This window comes from Strix aluco, chromosome 35 (genome assembly GCF_031877795.1).
Source record: "Strix aluco isolate bStrAlu1 chromosome 35, bStrAlu1.hap1, whole genome shotgun sequence".
Lineage (NCBI taxonomy): Eukaryota > Metazoa > Chordata > Aves > Strigiformes > Strigidae > Strix > Strix aluco.
Window position 1 is genome coordinate 53,645 of NC_133965.1, and position 17,227 is coordinate 70,871.

General features: G+C 58.4%; 2 protein-coding genes across 2 annotated transcripts; one reads left to right on the forward strand and one right to left on the reverse strand.

Moving 5' to 3' along the window:
• Positions 1-395: 395 nt before the first annotated feature.
• Positions 396-5,899, reverse strand: ZNF628 (zinc finger protein 628). Its single transcript, XM_074810267.1, has 2 exons — positions 5,778-5,899; positions 396-5,265 (listed from the first exon to the last, which is right to left on the reverse strand). Exon 2 carries the CDS (start codon positions 5,253-5,255, stop codon positions 753-755), a length of 4,503 nt encoding a protein of 1,500 aa, XP_074666368.1. The 5' UTR covers positions 5,256-5,265; positions 5,778-5,899; the 3' UTR covers positions 396-752.
• On the forward strand, positions 5,254-11,273 carry LOC141917215 (uncharacterized). Its single transcript, XM_074810318.1, has 6 exons — positions 5,254-5,425; positions 5,573-5,713; positions 5,800-6,026; positions 6,848-6,957; positions 9,977-10,082; positions 10,849-11,273. The coding sequence occupies exons 1-6, from the start codon at positions 5,254-5,256 to the stop codon at positions 10,999-11,001; spliced, it is 909 nt and encodes a 302-aa protein (XP_074666419.1). The 3' UTR covers positions 11,002-11,273.
• Positions 11,274-17,227: the final 5,954 nt, after the last annotated feature.

Consider the following 17,227-nt stretch of genomic DNA (forward strand, 5'->3'; position numbering starts at 1 on the left):
TGCCCCCCCCGACCCATATGTCCCCCATTGTCCCCCAGAGCCCCCCTCCCCCGGTCCCCTGTGCCCTTCAGTGCCCCCAGAGCCCCCCAAGATCCCAGTGCCACCCCCCCGCCTCCCAGTGCCTCCCTTTCCCAGTCCCACCGCACCTCCCCGGTGCTCCCAGCAAAACCCGCTTCCCAGTAACCCCTCTACCCCCTGCCCCGCCCCGCAGTGCTCCCCATGGTCCCTCCCACCGCCCCCCCCCACCCATGGACCCGCCCAGGCCACGCTGCATCTCGCAGCCACCGCCCGTGGCCCCGCCCCCTGGGCAGCAGCCCCGCCCCTAGTAACTGTCCCCGCCCCTAGCGACGGCCCAGCCTCCCCCGGTGCCCCTCCCATTCGCCGGGAAGGAAGAGTGCGGGGGGGGGCACCGTTTATTGACCACGCCCACAGCGGACCCAGGCGTCCGGGGTCCCGACACCCCCCACCCCAACACCCCGGGGACTCCAGGGCTAAGACACACCCCCCCGCCCCCCAGGTCACGCCACGCAGGGATAGCTGGGGGAGGCCAGGGGCAGGGGGGGTTGTGGGGCATCCTGGGGGGGTCCTGGGTGACCCTGGGGCATCCTGGGGGTCCCGGGGGTCATGGGGGTCCGGCCCCCCCCCCCCCCCCCCCCCGAAGATGTGCCTCACTGAGACCCCGGGGCTGAGCCCCCCCCAGCTCTGGCTCCACAGGGGGGTCTGGGGGGTCCCAGGTGGGGTCTGTCCCCCCCTCAGAAGGTGTGAACCAGCGGGACATTGGGCAGTTCCGGGGCGGGGGGTCCCGTTCCCGTCCCCCCCCCACCACTGCCACCCCCAGCCACTCCCCGGGCCGGGGTGGGGGGCTGCCCCCCGCCGCTGCCCCCCGGCACCGGCTCACCCCGGACCAGGAGGATCCGGGGGGAGCCGGGGGGGGGCAGCTGGGCCAGCGCCTGCAGGCAGAGGCGGGCAGGTCCCCCCCCAGCCCCCCGCAGCAGCAGCACAGGGGGCAGTCCCCCAGCTGCCCCCACTACCGCCAACCGTGGGGACGGGGAGGGGGACAGGCCCCCCCCTGCCACGAGCACCTCGGGGGGCTGCGGCTGGATGTTGGGCACCTCTGCGGCCTGGAGATGGACATTTGTCACCTCCATGGGCTTGAGTTGGACGTTGGGCACCTCTACAGTCTTGAGTTGAACGTTGGGCACCTCCATGGTCCTCAGTTGGATGTTGGATACCTCCATGGTCTTGAGTTGGATGTTGGGCACCTCCACGGCCTTCAGTTGGATGTTGGGTACCTCCACGGTCTTCAGTTGCACGTTGGGCACCTCCACGGTCTTGAGTTGGATGTTGGGCACCTCCTCTGTGGTCTTGAGTTGGACGTTATTGAGTTGGACGTTAGGCACCTCTGTGGTCTTAAGATGCATGTTAGGCACCTCCATGGTCTTGAGTTGGACACTGGGTGCCTCCACCATTTGGTGACAGGCGTTGGGCACCTCAGTAGCCTGGAGATGGACATTTGTCACCTCCATTGTCTTCAGTTGGATATTGGGCATGTCCGTGATCTTGAGATGGATATTGGGCAGCTCCATCATATGGTGATGGACACTGGACACCTTGGTGTCTTGAAGATGGACATTGGCCATCTCTGTGGTCTGGAGATGGACGCTGGGCACCTCCGTGACTTGGAGATGGACACCGGGCACCTCAGTGGTTTGATGACACACACTGGGCACCTCAGTGGTCTGGAGATGGACACTGGGCACCTCTGCGGCCTGGAGATGGACATTTGTCACCTCTGTGGTTTGGGGATGGACACTGGGCATCTCAGTGGCTTGCAGCTGGACAGTGGTCACCTCTGCATCCTGGAGATGGATGTTGGGCACGTCTGCGGCCTGGAGATGGACACTGGGCACCTCCATGGTTTGGTGATGGATGTTGGTCACCTCAGTGGCCTGCAAGTGGACATTGGTCACCTTCGTGGTCTGGAGATGGACACCAGGCACCTCTGTGGCTTCGAGATGGATGTTGGGCACCTCAGTGGTTTCGAGATGCACATCAGGCACCTCAGTGGTTTCGAGATGGACACTGGGCACCTCTGTGGTCTGCAGCTGGATGTTGGCCACCTCCATGGCCTGGAGCTGGATGTTGGGCACTTCTGTGGCCTCAAGATGGACACTGGGGACCTCCGTGGTTTGGAGATGGACATTGGACACCTCTGTGGCTTGGAGATGGATGTCAGGTACCTTGGTGGTTTGGAAATGGACATCTGTCACCTCTGTGGTCTGCAGCTCGACACCGGGCACCTCCGTGGCCTGGAGATGGACATCTGTCACCTCCGTGGCCTGAAGATGGACACCGGTCACCTCTGAGGGCTGCGGCAGGGCTTGGAGCTGGATGTTGGTGATCTCAGAGGGCTGTGGCAGGGCTTGGAGCTGGACATTTGTCACCTCAGTGGCCTGCAGCTGGATGTTGGTGACATCCAAAGGTTGTGGCAGGGCTTGGAGCTGGATGTTGGTCACCTTGGAGGACTGTGGCAGGGCTTGGAGCTGGACATTTGTCATCTCGGTGGCCTGCAGCTGGATGTTGGTGACCTCAGAGGGTTGTGGCAGGGCTCGGAGCTGGATGTTGGTGACATCCAAGGGCTGTGGCAGGGCTTGAAGCTGGACATTGGTCACCTCCGCGGCCTGAAGTTGGATGTTGGTGACATCCGAGGGTTGTGGCAGAGCATGGAGCTGGATGTTGGCCACCTTGGAGGGCTGTGGCAGGGCTTGGAGCTGGACACTGGTCACCTCACTGGCTTGGAGCTGGATGTTGGTGACATCCAAGGGCTGTGGCAGGGCCTGCAGCTGGACATTTGTCACCTCGGCAGCTTGGAGATGGATGTTGGTGACATCCAAGGGCTGTGGCAGGGCTTGAAGCTGGACGTTGGTCACCTTGGAGGGTTGTGGCAAGGCTTGGAGCTGGACATTTGTCATCTCGGCAGCTTGGAGCTGGATGTTGGTGACATCCAAGGGCTGCGGCAGGGCTTGGAGCTGGACACTTGTCACCTCCGTGGCTTGGAGCTGGACATTAGTCACCTCTGCAGCTTGGAGCTGGATATTGGTGACCTCCAAAGGTTGTGGCAAGGCCTGCAGCTGGACATTGGTCACCTCGGCTGCCTGCAGCTGGACGCCAGTGACCTCGGGGGGCTGCGGCCCCCGCGGGGGAATGACGCCCCCCCTCAAGACGATGACACTGGCCCCTGCCGGGGCCCCCGTCACCGCCTGGAGCTGGACACGGGGCAGCGCCTGCCCCGTGCCGGGTACCAACAGGATGCTCTGCCCGGCAGCGGTGGGTCCCAATGCCCGGGGACCCTTTCCCGCCCGGGGCGCGGGACCCTCGGCAGGCAGGAGGGTGAAAGCAGGGGGCTCAGCTGGGGGGCCGGGCAGCAGGAGGAGCTTCCGCGGGGGTGCCGGGGGGCTGGGGATGAGCTGCAGGCCCTGGGGGGTCTGCACCAGCAGGAAGGTCTGGGCCTCGGGAGACGGCGGCGGGGGGCGGCGGGGGGTCCCGCGGGGCCCAGGGGTGTGGGTGCGGAGGTGACGCTGGAGGTAGGAGGCCATCACGAAGGCCTTGGGGCAGAGCGGGCAGCGGTAGGGGCGGGCGGCGGAGTGGGTGCGTCGGTGGAGCTGGAGGTTGGAGGAGTGGGTGAAGGTTTTGCCGCACTGGGGGCAGGCGTAGGGCCGCTCGCCGGTGTGGACCCGCTGGTGTTGCCGGAGGTTGGAGGTTTGGGCGAAGGCTTTGCCGCAGACGGGGCAGGCGTGGGGCCGCTCGCCGGTGTGGAGCTGGCGATGGCGGCGGAGGCAGGAGGTGTTCTTGAAGGCTTTGGGGCAGTCGGGGCAGCGGTAGGGCCGCTCACCGGTGTGCTGCCGGAGGTGGTACTGGTAGTGGGATGCCCACTTGAAGGTGAGGCCGCACTGGGCGCACTCGAAAGCCCGCAGCCCCGTGTGAACCCGCTGGTGGATCTGGAGGAGGGAGGAGCGCTTGAAGGCCTTGCCGCACTCGCGGCAGGCGTAGGGCCGCTCGCCTGTGTGGTCCCGCATGTGGTACCGCAGCCCCGAGGAGCCCTTGAAGGCCTTGCCGCACTCAGTGCATTGGTAAGGGCGCTCCGGGGCGGGCTGGGGTGCCACCGGAGGGTCGGGAGCCTCGGGGGGGGGATGCGGTGGGACAGCGGCAGGGTGGCTGCGTTGGTGGCCCAACAGCCCGGCCAGCTGGGTGAAGGTCTTGGGGCAGACAGTGCACTTGAAGGGCCGCTCGGCAGCGTGGCCATGACGGTGCCGAGCCAGCCCCGAGCTGTTCTTGAAGGTCTTGCCGCAGGTGGGGCAGCGGTGAGGGGCGGCTGGGGGGGTCACTGCTGTCACCGAATGGCTGCCTTGGTGGCCCAGCAGCTCCTCCTCACTGGTGAAACTCAGCGGGCAGGCAGAGCACTTCCAGAGCGTCTCTGGTGCCGTGGTGGGCACTGGGAGGAGCGGCGGCACGGCAGAGTGGCCAGCGTGGCTCTGGAGGTGTTTCTGCAGGCAGGCATCAGAGATGAAGGCCTTGGCGCAGGTTGGACACTCGTGGGGCCGGGTGCCAGCGTGGGTGCGCCGGTGGAGGAGGAGGTTGGAGGAGTGGGTGAAGGTTTTGCCGCACTGGGGGCAAGCGTAGGGCCGCTCGCCGGTGTGGACCCGCTGGTGTTGCCGGAGGTTGGTGGCTTGGGCGAAGGCTTTGCCGCAGACAGGGCAGGCGTGGGGTCGCTCGCCAGTGTGGGTGTGACGGTGACGGCGGAGGCTGGAAGAGTTCTTGAAGGCTTTGGGACAAGCGGGGCAGCGGTAGGGCCGCTCACCGGTGTGCTGCCGGAGGTGGTACTGGTAGTGGGATGCCCACTTGAAGGTGAGGCCGCACTGGGCGCACTCAAAGGCCCGCAGCCCCGTGTGAACCCGCTGGTGGGTCTGCAGCAGGGAGGAGCGCTTGAAGGCCTTCCCGCACTGGGGACAGGCGTAGGGCCGCTCGCCCGTGTGGCCCCGCTGGTGGTAGAGGAGGGCGGAGGAGCCCTTAAAGGCCTTGGGGCACTCGGGACACTTGTAGGGCCGCTCGCCCGTGTGGCTGCGTTGGTGGTGGGCCAGGCGGGACGACCACCTGAAGGCCTTCCCGCACTCCCGGCAAGCGTAGGGCTGGTCGGCTGTGCCTGGACCACCGGCCCGGGACCCGGCTGGCCCTGCTGGTGATGTTGCTCCCGCCATGCTGACGGCCCTGGTGGGGGGACGGACGACACAGGGGGGGGCTGGGCAGGGCGCGACACGCTGCGCCCCCAGCAGAGGGATCCCCCAAGGACCGGTCGAGGGGAGGGGGCGGGGCCTCCGCGCGGGGGCGGGGCCTCCCCAGCTAGGGCGGGCTCGGCCTCGGCGCGCTGGCAGGGCGGGGGGAGTGGCCCGGGCTGCAGGGGCGGGGCCCCGCCGCGAAGGGCCCCGCCCCCAGCAGTGTTCCCCTCCAGGCCCCGCCCTCGCCGAGCGCTGATCCCCGCCAGGGCCCGCCCGCTTTGGTCCTCACCCCCCTCCAGACCACGCCCCCTCCAGCCCTCCTCAGGACACGCCCCCGTCGGCCTGTGCTCGCCCTCACGCCCCGCCCCCGCCGCGCCTCCAGGCCCCGCCCCCGCCTCCCCGCAAGCCCCTTCAGGCCCCGCCCTCGCCGCCCGGCCCGCGCAGGCGCCGCCGCCGCCGCCACCGCCCCGGCCTCGCCGCCGCTGCCCCCCGGTGCCCGCTCACCTGCCGGGAACGGCGCGGGGAGGTGCCGCCGCGGCGGGGCTGGGCAGGGCAGGGCAGGGCAGGGCCCGCTCCGGCCGCCCGCCGCCGCACGCCCGCCCGCCCCCGCCGCCGCGCAACGACTGGGCCGCGCCGCGCGCGCGGGGCCACGCCCCTCCACGCGCCGCGCGCACCCCGTGGCCGGGCCGGGCACGCGCGGGGGCTCCTGGGAAATGGAGTCCGCGGCGCCGCCATTTTGGAGCGGGGAGGGAGGTGAGGGCCTCACCGCGCGTCCCCGCCATAACGCGTCCGGGTACTCGGCGGGTCATGCGCGACAGGGGGCCGGGTGCCCGGTGAGCCGCGTGTCGTTCGTGTCCCCGCCCCCACTCAGGGGATTTGGGGGGCTCGGGGAGTTGGGGGTCCGAAGACTTAGAGGAATTGGGGGCCTCAAGGGGTTGGGGGGGCGTGGGCTCCGTGGGGGGACAGGAGGTTAGGGGGGTTGATGGAGATTTGGAGAGGTTGGGAGGTTCAGAGGGGTTGGGGGAACTGGGAGGCAGGAGGCTGGGAGACTGATGCGGATTCGGGGGGTCAGGGGGGTTGGGAGAACTGGGGGGCAGGAGGTTGGGGGGCTGATGGGGATTCGGGGAGTTGGGGGCCTCAGAGGGGTCGAGGGGGGGCTCAGAGCGTTTGAGGGAACTGGGGGGGGGCAGGAGGTTGGGGGATCTGATGGGGATCTGGGGGGCTGGGGATTGGGGGGCTGGGGAGGCTCAAGAGGGTTGGGGGAACTGGGGGGACAGGGGCTTAGGGGGAGCTGGGGGATTTGTGGCTCACGAGGGCTGGGGAAGCTGGGAGAAAGGGGGAGACAGAGGGTGTTGGGGCAACTGATGCACTATGGGGGGCAAGTGGGTTGGGGGAAAATGGGGGACTGGGAGTGACTGGGGGGGTTGGGGGGTCCCCCATGACCTCCCAGAGGACCTGGTGCCACTGAGATATGGGGTGGGGACAGGAACAGGTGGGATCCCAGTCACCCTATCTCCCTTGTCCCCCGTCTCCCTGTCCCCCCAGCCCCCCCAGTGATGTTCCCTCTCCTGCAGGCCACCCCCTGCCCCGGCCATGACACCGAGGACACAGTGATGGGCGCAGGACGGGAGCCCCCTCCCCCGCTACCCGAAGGAGCCCCCGGAGGGGAACAGCAGCCACCCTGGTGAGGGTGCCTGTGGGGTCCCTGCTGCCCCCCCCCCCCCCCCCCCCCCAACTTGAGGACTACCTCTGCCATGTTCCTTGGGAAGGGCTTGTCATAAGAAAGAGGGTGGGGGTCCCCTTATTGCCCCCCCCTTATATCCCCCCTTATTGCCCCCTGCTTATGGCCCCCCCATCTTCCCCTTTCCCCCCTCCCGTTGTTGCCGCCTCTTGCTTGCTAGAGTCAGACCATGCTTCCGCCCACCTTCCCTGTGCACGGGGAGCGTGCCAGGTGTCCCTGCCCTCCAGCCACCTCCATCCACACCCTCTGCACCCTTGGGGACCTTGTGTGGGATGCAGAACACCCGCCCTGCCTGCGGTGCTGCTGGCGACGATGCTGGCAATGCTCCAACGCAAGTTTCCCAGCCCGTGTGCAGGTGGCGTTGGCTGCACCGAGCAATTCAGTGGGCCATCTGAAACGCTTGCTCCTCCGTGACTCCCAGTGCCACTTTCCCTGGAGCAGGAGGCTTCTCCGAGCAACAGAGGCATCAGACAAGCCCTTTCCCTTCCCCAGAAGGTGTTCCCTGTCTCTAACGGTGGCTACTGTTCTTGGTACAACGTTTGCAAGAGGAGGCTCACCCGAGATCAGCGCCCCGTGCAGAGGGGCAGTGTGGGAAGTGGTTTGAAACCCAGGTAAAGTGGGTACAGCAAGTTACAGCTTCACTTCTCCATACTTTGTTGGCCCTTTCTACCTTATTCAACCTCATTTTATTTTAACAACCAGGGGAATAGAAATAATTGGCAAAAGGAGCTTGCTTTGCCTTCCACCCTCCATTTGCAGGTCTCCCCAGACATTTGCCATGAAGCAAGCACTTCTGGGGGTGGTTGATACCAAGGAGCCAGCACCAGTCTCCATCGGTTGGCTGTGGGCTCCAGCTTCAACAAAGCCCAAAACTGAATTCGTAGCTTAGAGCTTTGTTGTGGTGAACCCAAGGTTTGTTCCTGAGGTTGAATCCTAAAAGCAACCCCAAGCTGATGCCTGCCCCAGCCATTTTTGACTGATGAGACTCAGTTGTAGTCCTTGGGTCAACCATGGAGACCCCATCCCAGACCACCTGGGTGAGCCAAAGAGAAAGGAAGGATCATGAGGAAGATGGCAGATTAAGCCAAGCAAGAAAGGAAGACAAGCTAGGCAGGAAGACACGGTGTCTGGCATCCTCTGCTCAGCAGTTAATAACTGGGAGATCCTTGGCTGACCTGCTGCCAGTCGGGGTCCCATGGCCATGTCTGCAGCCTCACCGCCCACGTTGGCCCGTGGGGATGGAGAAAAGGACCTCTTGCAGATGGCCTCAGCAGGTTTGAGTTGAGTTCCTGCTTCAGATTTCAGTGAGATAGTAGCTGAAAGTGGAAGAGGCTGCTCTCCTTACCCACCAAGAGCACCTACTGTCCCAAGCCTCTGAGCTGCTCATGAAGGGTTGCCATGCTGGTGCCCGTGCCTGATCCGGTGGTCTCAGGCCCCTCGGTGGGGCCAGACCTGAGTCTTTTCCTCATTAAGGCGATGGGCCATTTGATGTTCATCCATTTTCTTGTCTGTTGGCTATGGAGTCCGCATCATGTGTGAGCAGACACACTCGCTGGGGCGAAGCTAAGACCCTACAACCAAGCCCTGCAATTCTCCTGGCTCTCTCCTTCCCCCTTCTGATGTCGTCTTGTGCGATGGACACATGGGGTATCACCCACAGCAGCTGCGGCCAGAGGATGCTTGCTGGTCACCAAGGATCAAGCTGAAAGCAGAGGATTCAGTTCCCCTTCACCCACTGGACTCCGCGTGATGCAAGAGCCACTGAGGAGCTGGCGGACGGAGCAGCGTGGAAGGTGTCCTCGCCCAGCTCCCTTCATCAGGTCTTTGTCATATTTCTTCTCCAGTCAGTGGTGGTGGACCTGACCTCAGCCTCTGCCAAGACTACCTCTTCCCACTCTCCTGCCAGGCTGGGAACAGCTTCTCCAAAAGTCCTTTGCTGTCAGCTGGGCACACTGTGGATGACAAACTATCCACCCATGTTGGGCTTAGGGCTGCAGAGATCCTCCTTGTCCTAGCAGGGCTGTGTGGTGAGTGCTCTCGTGTTTCCCCTTGCGTTCCCCGCTCCCTGGTGTTGGTTGCACGTTGTGTTTTGGGACGTGGCATGCCAGAGTGCTGCCACTCTGTTTCTGGGCGGTTTGATTGTGGTTGATGCAAATTTGTAAGGTGCACATGTGGACCAACACCCATGGTTTCATGGTTTAAGGTCTGTATGTGTGTAGAGCAACGCCCATGGTTTCATGAGTGCTTCTGCAAGTAGGGTAGATGCAGACCTGCCAAGCCCAGCTGCAACAAGAAGCTCTCCTCCAGCTGATGGCTGCAGAAGGTTTGAGACTCCCCCAAAAGTGCCAGTATCTTCTAGAAGGTTCACACCACAAAGAGGGGAGAAATTTTTATGGCGATAGAGTTGCACAGCACATTAGGAATAAGCAGTGAAATGTGGGAAGGGTGTAGAAACCAAGTGCACTGAGTGTGTCGCTGTCATTTCAGTAGCACTGACGATGGGCTATGAAGCTTGAATGGCCAAAAGATGAGGAGGAATGGGATTTACTTGCCTTGCGTTGGGAAGGAAATATCATGGTGTTGATGTCCATGGGTCAGCCTGGTCTGAGGAAGCAGGATGGGTGCTTACAGAAAATATGTGCTTTGCTCAGCTGGATTGCCCTTCTCTTCCCACCTAACTTTGGACAAACCTCAAGGCATCTGTGGTCCCCTCAAGGCCGGTGGGAACAGGGAGGTATCTCCATGCCCTTCTAAGAAGGATGTCTGCATCCAGTGAGTTATCCAGGACTGGATGCACTTGCTTGGGAGCCACCTGGACTCAAATGCAGTCTCCCTGGGGAGAGTACCACATGGGTGGTACATCCTGCAGGCACCTCTTCTTAACTGGTCACCCAGACTCCTTTGAGGAGTGAAATCTCCTGAATTAGCTCTGGATGAAGAGATGTTTGCTTTCTCCCCACAGGCTCCATTACCCTGAGAGCTCCACAGCCTCTGCCGCTGCTCCTATTACTGGTCTCGATCATCCCTTCAGTCTTGATGCTGGTCTGCGGGGCTCTTCTGTACCAGAGGTGAGCTCTGCTGTGAGTGAAGGGGGGACGGAGTTTGCAGAAGTGTGTGGTTGGAAATGAGTTTTTTTCAAAACATTTATGTCAGCAGAGTTGGGGCAGAAGGTTCTTCTTCCCTGTGGCTTATGTTGAAAGGAACTTCCTTTTCTGGTTTGAACTCTTCTCTCCCCGTCCCTTTGCCCTTTCTCTTTGTTTCCACTCTTCCCCTTTCGCTTTGACACCATCTTCCCTGCTGATTACAGACACACTGGGAGGTGGGACAGCCCTTGAAGCCTTCTTAAACACTGCCTGCATTTTCCTCTGCTGCCTGCGCTGCCTGTACCTCAGACAGGAGCGCTGAGCAGAGTATGGCTCTGTGGGTTCCTAGCTCCCCGTTGGCATGGGATGTTCCACCTTTAGCCTGAGGGGTGAGAAAAGACCAGAAATTGTGTCTGTTCCTGAAGTTTTAGGGCTGTGGTGGAGACTCTTGCAAAGTGGGGTTACCTGTGTTAAACATCCCCATGTTGTCTTGTTGAACATCCGTCACGCTGATGAAGGGTGCTGTGTGTGGTCCATATGCTGGATCGAGGGTGGCTTCTGCAAAGCAGGCTTCATGTCTGAGTGCTGGCAGGGGCAGTGGTGGTATGCCCTGTGCTGCCAGCATTGCTGGCGAAGCCAAAGAGATTTGAGCTGTCTCCAACAGAGCGAGGATCCTCAGCTGGTCTTGTTAAAAAGGGGAAAGTTTGAGCTGTGTGGAGAAAACCGTCGACTGAATCACCACCCTCTGCAGGTTTTGTGCACATGGAGGAGCTGGGTTGTCTCTGACACGTCCATCTCAACATCTGGAGAAGAGCAAGCAGCAGCCAAGGTGGCTCCTGCTGGGGATGCCAACAACAAGGGAGCTCAGCAGTCTGTGACCAGCCCGGACCTAAAACTCCAGTGATGCCGCTCCATCCCAGCACACAGCTCTTTCACCAAGGGCCCTGGACCACCTCGTCTCTGCAGAACTAGGTCACTAGATCCACCACCCATCTCCATTCCCACCTCAGTCAGATACCCGGAGCGATACAAGGCGTGACACACAGTGTGCGGCACCAGCGATCTGCGCACACAAGGTATTTGAGGTGTAGAAATTTAAAATTTTGTTTTTTTCAATTTTTCTTCCAAATTTTTTTTTGTGCATTTGTGAAAATAAAAACATTCTCTAAGACTCAAGCGATGTTTTACTCTTGGAGGGTTTTTTCTTTTTTTTATAGCTAGTCAGTAGCGGCTGAAAAGTTTACCCTGAAGTATATGCCAAAGGCTTGTTTCCCCCACAGTGGTTAAGTTGAAAGTTTTGCAAACTCCCCCTGAGAGCTCAGTTTAGGCCTCACACAGATATTTAGAGCCATCTGAGAAGCCCTAGTTCTAGGACATTGATATGGGACTGGCAAATGTGACAAAGGACCTACAGCTGACTAGATGCATCTGTATGGGGGCAACTGGATCTCGCTGATCTCTTCCATCTGCTGTATTCCCAAACACACTCCTGTGCCTTGTGTCCTTGACGTCAGTCTCCTGGGGCCTCTCAGAGGACAGGGTCTTCTCATGAAGGGCTTGGAGGGCATGGAGGGGCGAGTCAGCCATGCAGAGGGACGTGGGCAGTAGGTTTAACAAGCTCTGGTCATAGAAATAAGCACTGGGTACCACCGTGGCTCATGCCAACCCAAGTGGTATGAGCAGCCAAGCAGGACCCTGTGCGAGCACCCTGCCACGTGTCCAGGACAGTCCTGCTCACGAAGGACCAGGAAAATAGGTAGCGAACCAGAGGGAAAGCCTTCCATTTTCAGATTCACATGTTTTCTGAGATACCATCACACTTTGCTCTTCCCTTATCTGCTGGCAAAGCAATATTGCACCCAAACTGACTATATATGGCACTTTGTGTTGCGTACTTTTTCTTTGTTACCCCTAAAACTATTTTTGTCCAGATCCAGGCCTGCAAGCTGACAGTCGGTGAGCTGCTGATAGCCTTAGGCTTTCCATTGTGCCCCATCTCTTATCACCCCATGCCTGTCCTCTACACCGACTTGTGTGTTTCCACTTCTCACGGCTACTGCTGTAACACCAGCTTTATGTTTCTCCCTGGGTTTGAGAGCCCCACGACACCCCTAGATGCACTCCTAGATGCTTCTGGAGGGGGTAGGGACTACGGCAGGGCTGGATCCTTCACCCCTTATGCAGTCTCCCAAAGCTATCTCAGCAGGTCTTGTCCCAGCAGGCACCCAGGTCCTGGCACCATGACCTGGGGTATGCAATGCATGGTCCCCTTTGTGCTGCAGGAACACCCCTTTGTCAGCTGAAGCACACCTTATTTCAGGCACTTAGAGATGAAAACACATCAGAATGAAGAGTTCTGCCTTAGGCCACAAGGACATCCTGTGGTGACCCCTAACTGCCTTGGTCCTGCTCTCTGCTAATGAGCAGGGTAACAGTCATTCCCTTAATGACCCTAATGAGGGTAAGAGAGATACACGCAGCAGGCTTTGCAAAGTTAGCTTTTCTTTCTTCTCATTTCTGAAGCTGTGGCCCAGTTATGCCCTGCCTAGGAAAGAGTTTCCTTTTCAGCCTTTTCCTGGAATGGTTTAGAGAAGTTCAGCTCCAGGGTCCTCCCTTGCATGGCTGGGTGGTCATCTCCGGCTGCTGCAGAGCCTCCCGCTCCTTCATCTGCTCTGCAGATGAGCCGTTCTGGACATATCCCTGGGTTGCTTCAGTTTGATGCAACCTGGATATTCGACCAGGGGTGCTGGGCTGGCTCTTTGCAGAGGGCTGGGTGGTGAGACAGGAGATCCAGCCACCGTTGTGGTGGGACAGGCAGTCCACCCACCACCCAACATCTCCTTGGGCACTGACTACAACCTGCCCATCCTTCGGGTTGTGTTTAAAGCCCATGGAGGTGGCAAGAAAAGGCTAGAAGTGGGGTAAAGCTCTTTTTAAGGGTAGAAATGGGATCTGGGTGACTGAGTGCCTGTGTCTAAATGGCACTGAGGGACATTACGGCACCTTGCAAAAAGGAATTGCCACCCACGCACAGGTCTCCGAAACATCCAAGGTTGGAGTGTGGTGATCCTACACATATTTTCCAGCCTGTCCCTGCAGTTCCTTTCAGAGCCCTCTGCAAATGGGCCCTGGGGGTAACTCCGGTCCGTGCCCTGCTGTCCCAGGACGCTGACACTTCTGACCCATCAGCCACACTGACTTCTCCGGGAGGTGATTAAATAAGGCAATGGCCCTTGCTAACAGAGATACTTCTCCATGGGATCTCCATTTTTGTGCCTCCTGAGTATCATGGCAGTGATGATCCCCTGGGAGGGATCTCCTGAGGGAGGCCCTTGGTGGAGGTTCAGTATGGAGGACACCAAAGGATGGGTAGATGAAGGGGTGGGGAGTCCATGTCTGGGCAGGCAGCTGTTTGCTTTGTATCCTCCTCCCCTACTCCCCAGTCACGGCCATGACACTGAGCACAGCTTAAGTCCCTCCCCAGTACCATCTGCCCCCACTCCCAGTCCTGGTGGGGCAGAGTCCAGCCAGGGCTGCTTGGCTGCCTGTGCCAGATCCAGAACCCCAAGGATCCTCAGGGGCTCTGGGGTGGATCCATTTATACAAAAACATTTCAAGCTGTGAGCTGCCTCCATCCCTGTTATGACTGATGGATTCTCCCCAGCTCAGGTTATTCCTTGGGATCTCTTCTTTACCTTTATCTGACAGAGTTTGCAACCAATTAATTCATCGTTGAAGGGAAGGATGAGAGATTTTGGACACTTCATATCAGCAGAAGATGCTGAGATGAGAAGGCCAAGGGGTGACACAAGTTGAGTCTGCTTTGCATCAGGCATGGTGGGCTGAACCATGGAGATGCTGGCACGTGCAGACCTCAGTCATTTGCAAAGACTCCGAGTGCTGAAGTGCAGATATCTGTGCTGGGCTACCATTACAGTCACTGGGAGCAGGCAGCAGAGAAGAACAAGCCGCACAAGAAGATTCGAATTGCTCCTCCCATCTTGCATCCCCACCTTGCAGAGAGCAGTTCGTGATGCTCAGCTCTTGGCACATACATGATCTCTTTGTTCTCCCTGGAAGGTGCAAGCAAGTTTGGAGACTGCAAGGCAGTCACAGGATAGTGTTTCCAACTGCTTGCCCTCGAATAATGAGGTAATTTTCTGCCATCTAGCTGCACATTTGTGCAATGCAATGCAAGGAAATTCATGGTGCAACCATGTCTGGCTTTGTCTGTTTTCCTTTTCCAGTAGGCAGCTGCAAATGAGTTCTCGAAAATCATTATCTACATGTGCTGCAGCAGCCAAAAAAACCCAACAAAACCTTGCATACCCTAGGAAGACCACTGAGGACAAGACAGGACAGGGGGTATAATTTTACTGCAATATACAATCCTGATTCTTCCACGCCTTTTGTAGTGCATGTAGTGCTGGTCACCACATCTCAGGAAGGGTGTACTACAACTAGAGCGGGTCCATAGAGTGCACAAAGGGCTGGGAGCTTCTGGAAGCTGCTGCCCCAGGGAGGGTTGTGGGGGCTGATCTGTCAGCTGATCAGCAAAGAGAAATTAGGCAAAAGCATGAATAATGCATCTAAAAGCAAATGCTAAAGGGAACATGCTTAAGACAAGAAGTCTAGATGCTGGGAGGCTGGAGGCCATCAGAAGAAGTGGCCTGGTTTGCATGTTGACCCCACCTCCTGGCTGGGTTGGATGGAACACTTCTCAGACCTAGCAGGAAATGCTGTATAACTTATCTTTAGCTCTTAGGAGTTAAAGGTAAGTAAGTTATACAATGATCTCTTGGTCAAAATAGGCATCCCTCAACCTCAAACTTGCTTCCATGTCTCTGCTCACAGAACCCTTAAAAATGCGTCCGTGAGGGATGTCAGCATGGCTTGCAGTCCAAGACTGTCCAAGCTGTGATGCCTGCAAAGCTCTTGCACCCTCCCACCACTGAGACCATGAACACACAATCCCCCTCCTTTCCACTTGCTCTCAACAAATGCAGTGAGGGTTGGGTTTCAAAATGCAGCTGCTGGGATAGAAATGCTGGAAATAGAGCATGGTTTGGGGTTTTTTTTGCCCTCTGTCTTACTAGCCAAAAATTACTTGTTTACCCTGGGCATCAGTGATTTCCACTTTTCCATCATGCATTCCACACCTTGCAAGACTTCACAACCCAGCCCGTTATATTCAAGCCTGCAGGGATACAACCTCACTCGGTTTCCCTGGCTTTACAGTTCTTGCATGGTGCTTACATGGCTTCACAAGGAGATATTGGATCATCCAGACTCATGTTTCCAGGTTGAATGGTATTAGTAGCTATGCAAGGAAATCATGGTGGCAAGATGTTGTGCCTCCGTGCTGTGTCATGCCAAGGGCTGGACCTTAATTACCAGGGGGTTGATAAATCTTCCTGCAGCCCCTAAAATGATGTTCAGACTACAGGAAGCTGGAGGTGGGCAGGGAAGCTATTGGGTCTCCTCTTCTTGGCATGAGCCTCCCACAGTGACAGCAGAGAACGGAGAAGGTGGGGGAGCTCTCGTTAGGAAAGGCTTAAACTTTGCAGCTACAAAAGGTTGAAAATTAATTGTCATCTTCCACGACAAGGCAGTAAGGATTTTATATAGAGGCCAGGCTGTATCCAGCTGAGCAATGTGGACTGTGTGGGACCAGGAACTGCCCAGGGAGGGAGTCTGAGGCAAGGACTCACCTGTGGAGGATGGGTGACCTTCCTCCCTGGCCAGGAGCTGAGAAGGGAAAGGGGCTGCACAGAGCTCCCCTCTTTGCTCCCTCTGCCAGGCATGACCATGCCCAGCTCCGTCATCTCTGATGATGGCATGGCCAGGAGCCCACCCAGGCCAGTGTCCTGGCCCCAGGGCTCAGTGATGCTCTGCTCTCCTTGCACCAGCCCCAGGGACTGGGCAGGCTCCTTGCCCCATAGCCATGCCTCCAACCCCAGCCTTGGGATGCAAAAACCCACAGGTCATCCCGGGGGCCCCGTTACACCCCATCCCACTGCTTGCAGGTGACAATATTCACTGAAAACCTGAATTATAGTTGGAGCATGGAGACGTGTCCTGGTTTCGGCTGGGGTAGAGCTAATTTTCCTTCTTAGGAGCTAGAATAGTCCTGTGTTTTGGATTCAGTATGGGATTTGGTATGAGAAGAATGTTGATAAAACAACAATGTTTTCAGCTGTTGCTAAGAAATCAAGGACTTTCCAACTTCCCATGGCCTGCCTGTGCGCAGGTGTACAAGAAGCTGGGAGGGAGCAGAGCCAGAGCACCAGACCCAAGTTAGCCAATGAAATATTCCATATCATATAACATCATGCTCAGTGTATAGAGGAGGGTTGGCCGGGAAACTGGCTCTCTCTTCCAGGATTGCAGTTTTGGGATTTTCCCTTCTCTGGAATTGCTAGCTGGGACCAGGCTGGGTATTGGTCAGCGGGTGGGGAGCAATCGCATCATGCATCACTCATTTGTATATTCTATTATTACTATTATTAGCATCATTATTATTTTATTTCATTTCAATCAAATTGGTTTTATCTCAATCTACGAGTCTCCCTAACCTTTACCCCTCCAATTCCCTCCCCCATCCCCCAGGGCAGGGGGAGGGTCAGCGAGCGGCTGTGTGGCGTTTGGCTGCTGACTGGGTTTAAACCTCGACAGAATGTTTAGCGCAAACCTGGGTGGTTTTGCTAAACCATCACCCACATCAGAGATTGGTCTGCAAATTCCCTTCAACTAAGGATGAGAATCAACACAGCAGGGGGGGTGCCCGAAACCTGAGTGTGTTTGCAGCTTAATCTCAGTGGCTACAGCGGTTTCTGGACCACCCTCCCCTTATTCTTTATATTATGCGATACTCCCAGAGTACAGGCTGTGCGTTTCATACGCGCGATGGCTTCAGTGACATGACTTTGGTACAGAGTCCAGCCAGAGCATGCTCTTCAGTGTACACAACCCCTTGAAACTCCTTATTTTGTCAGGGGAAAGGAGGCTTCTTGCCCTCTGCAAGCACTCTGGGGGTGTCTCTGTATAGCGGGGATTCACCTTTGGATACCCACAAGATGAAACTCGGCTTTTCCTGAGGGTGTAAACCTCCATAAGTGAGCATTGCAAAC

Bases quoted from the DNA above. Each gene is read 5' to 3' on its own strand.
- LOC141917215 (XM_074810318.1), top strand. From the start codon at position 5,254: ATGCTGACGGCCCTGGTGGGGGGACGGACGACACAGGGGGGGGCTGGG. The intron at 5,426-5,572 runs GCAGGGCGGGGG...ACCCCCCTCCAG, and splicing joins GGCTCGGCCTCGGCGCGCTG to ACCACGCCCCCTCCAGCCCT. The intron at 6,958-9,976 runs GTGAGGGTGCCT...TTCTCCCCACAG, and splicing joins GGGGAACAGCAGCCACCCTG to GCTCCATTACCCTGAGAGCT.
- ZNF628 (XM_074810267.1), bottom strand. From the start codon at position 5,255: ATGGCGGGAGCAACATCACCAGCAGGGCCAGCCGGGTCCCGGGCCGGT.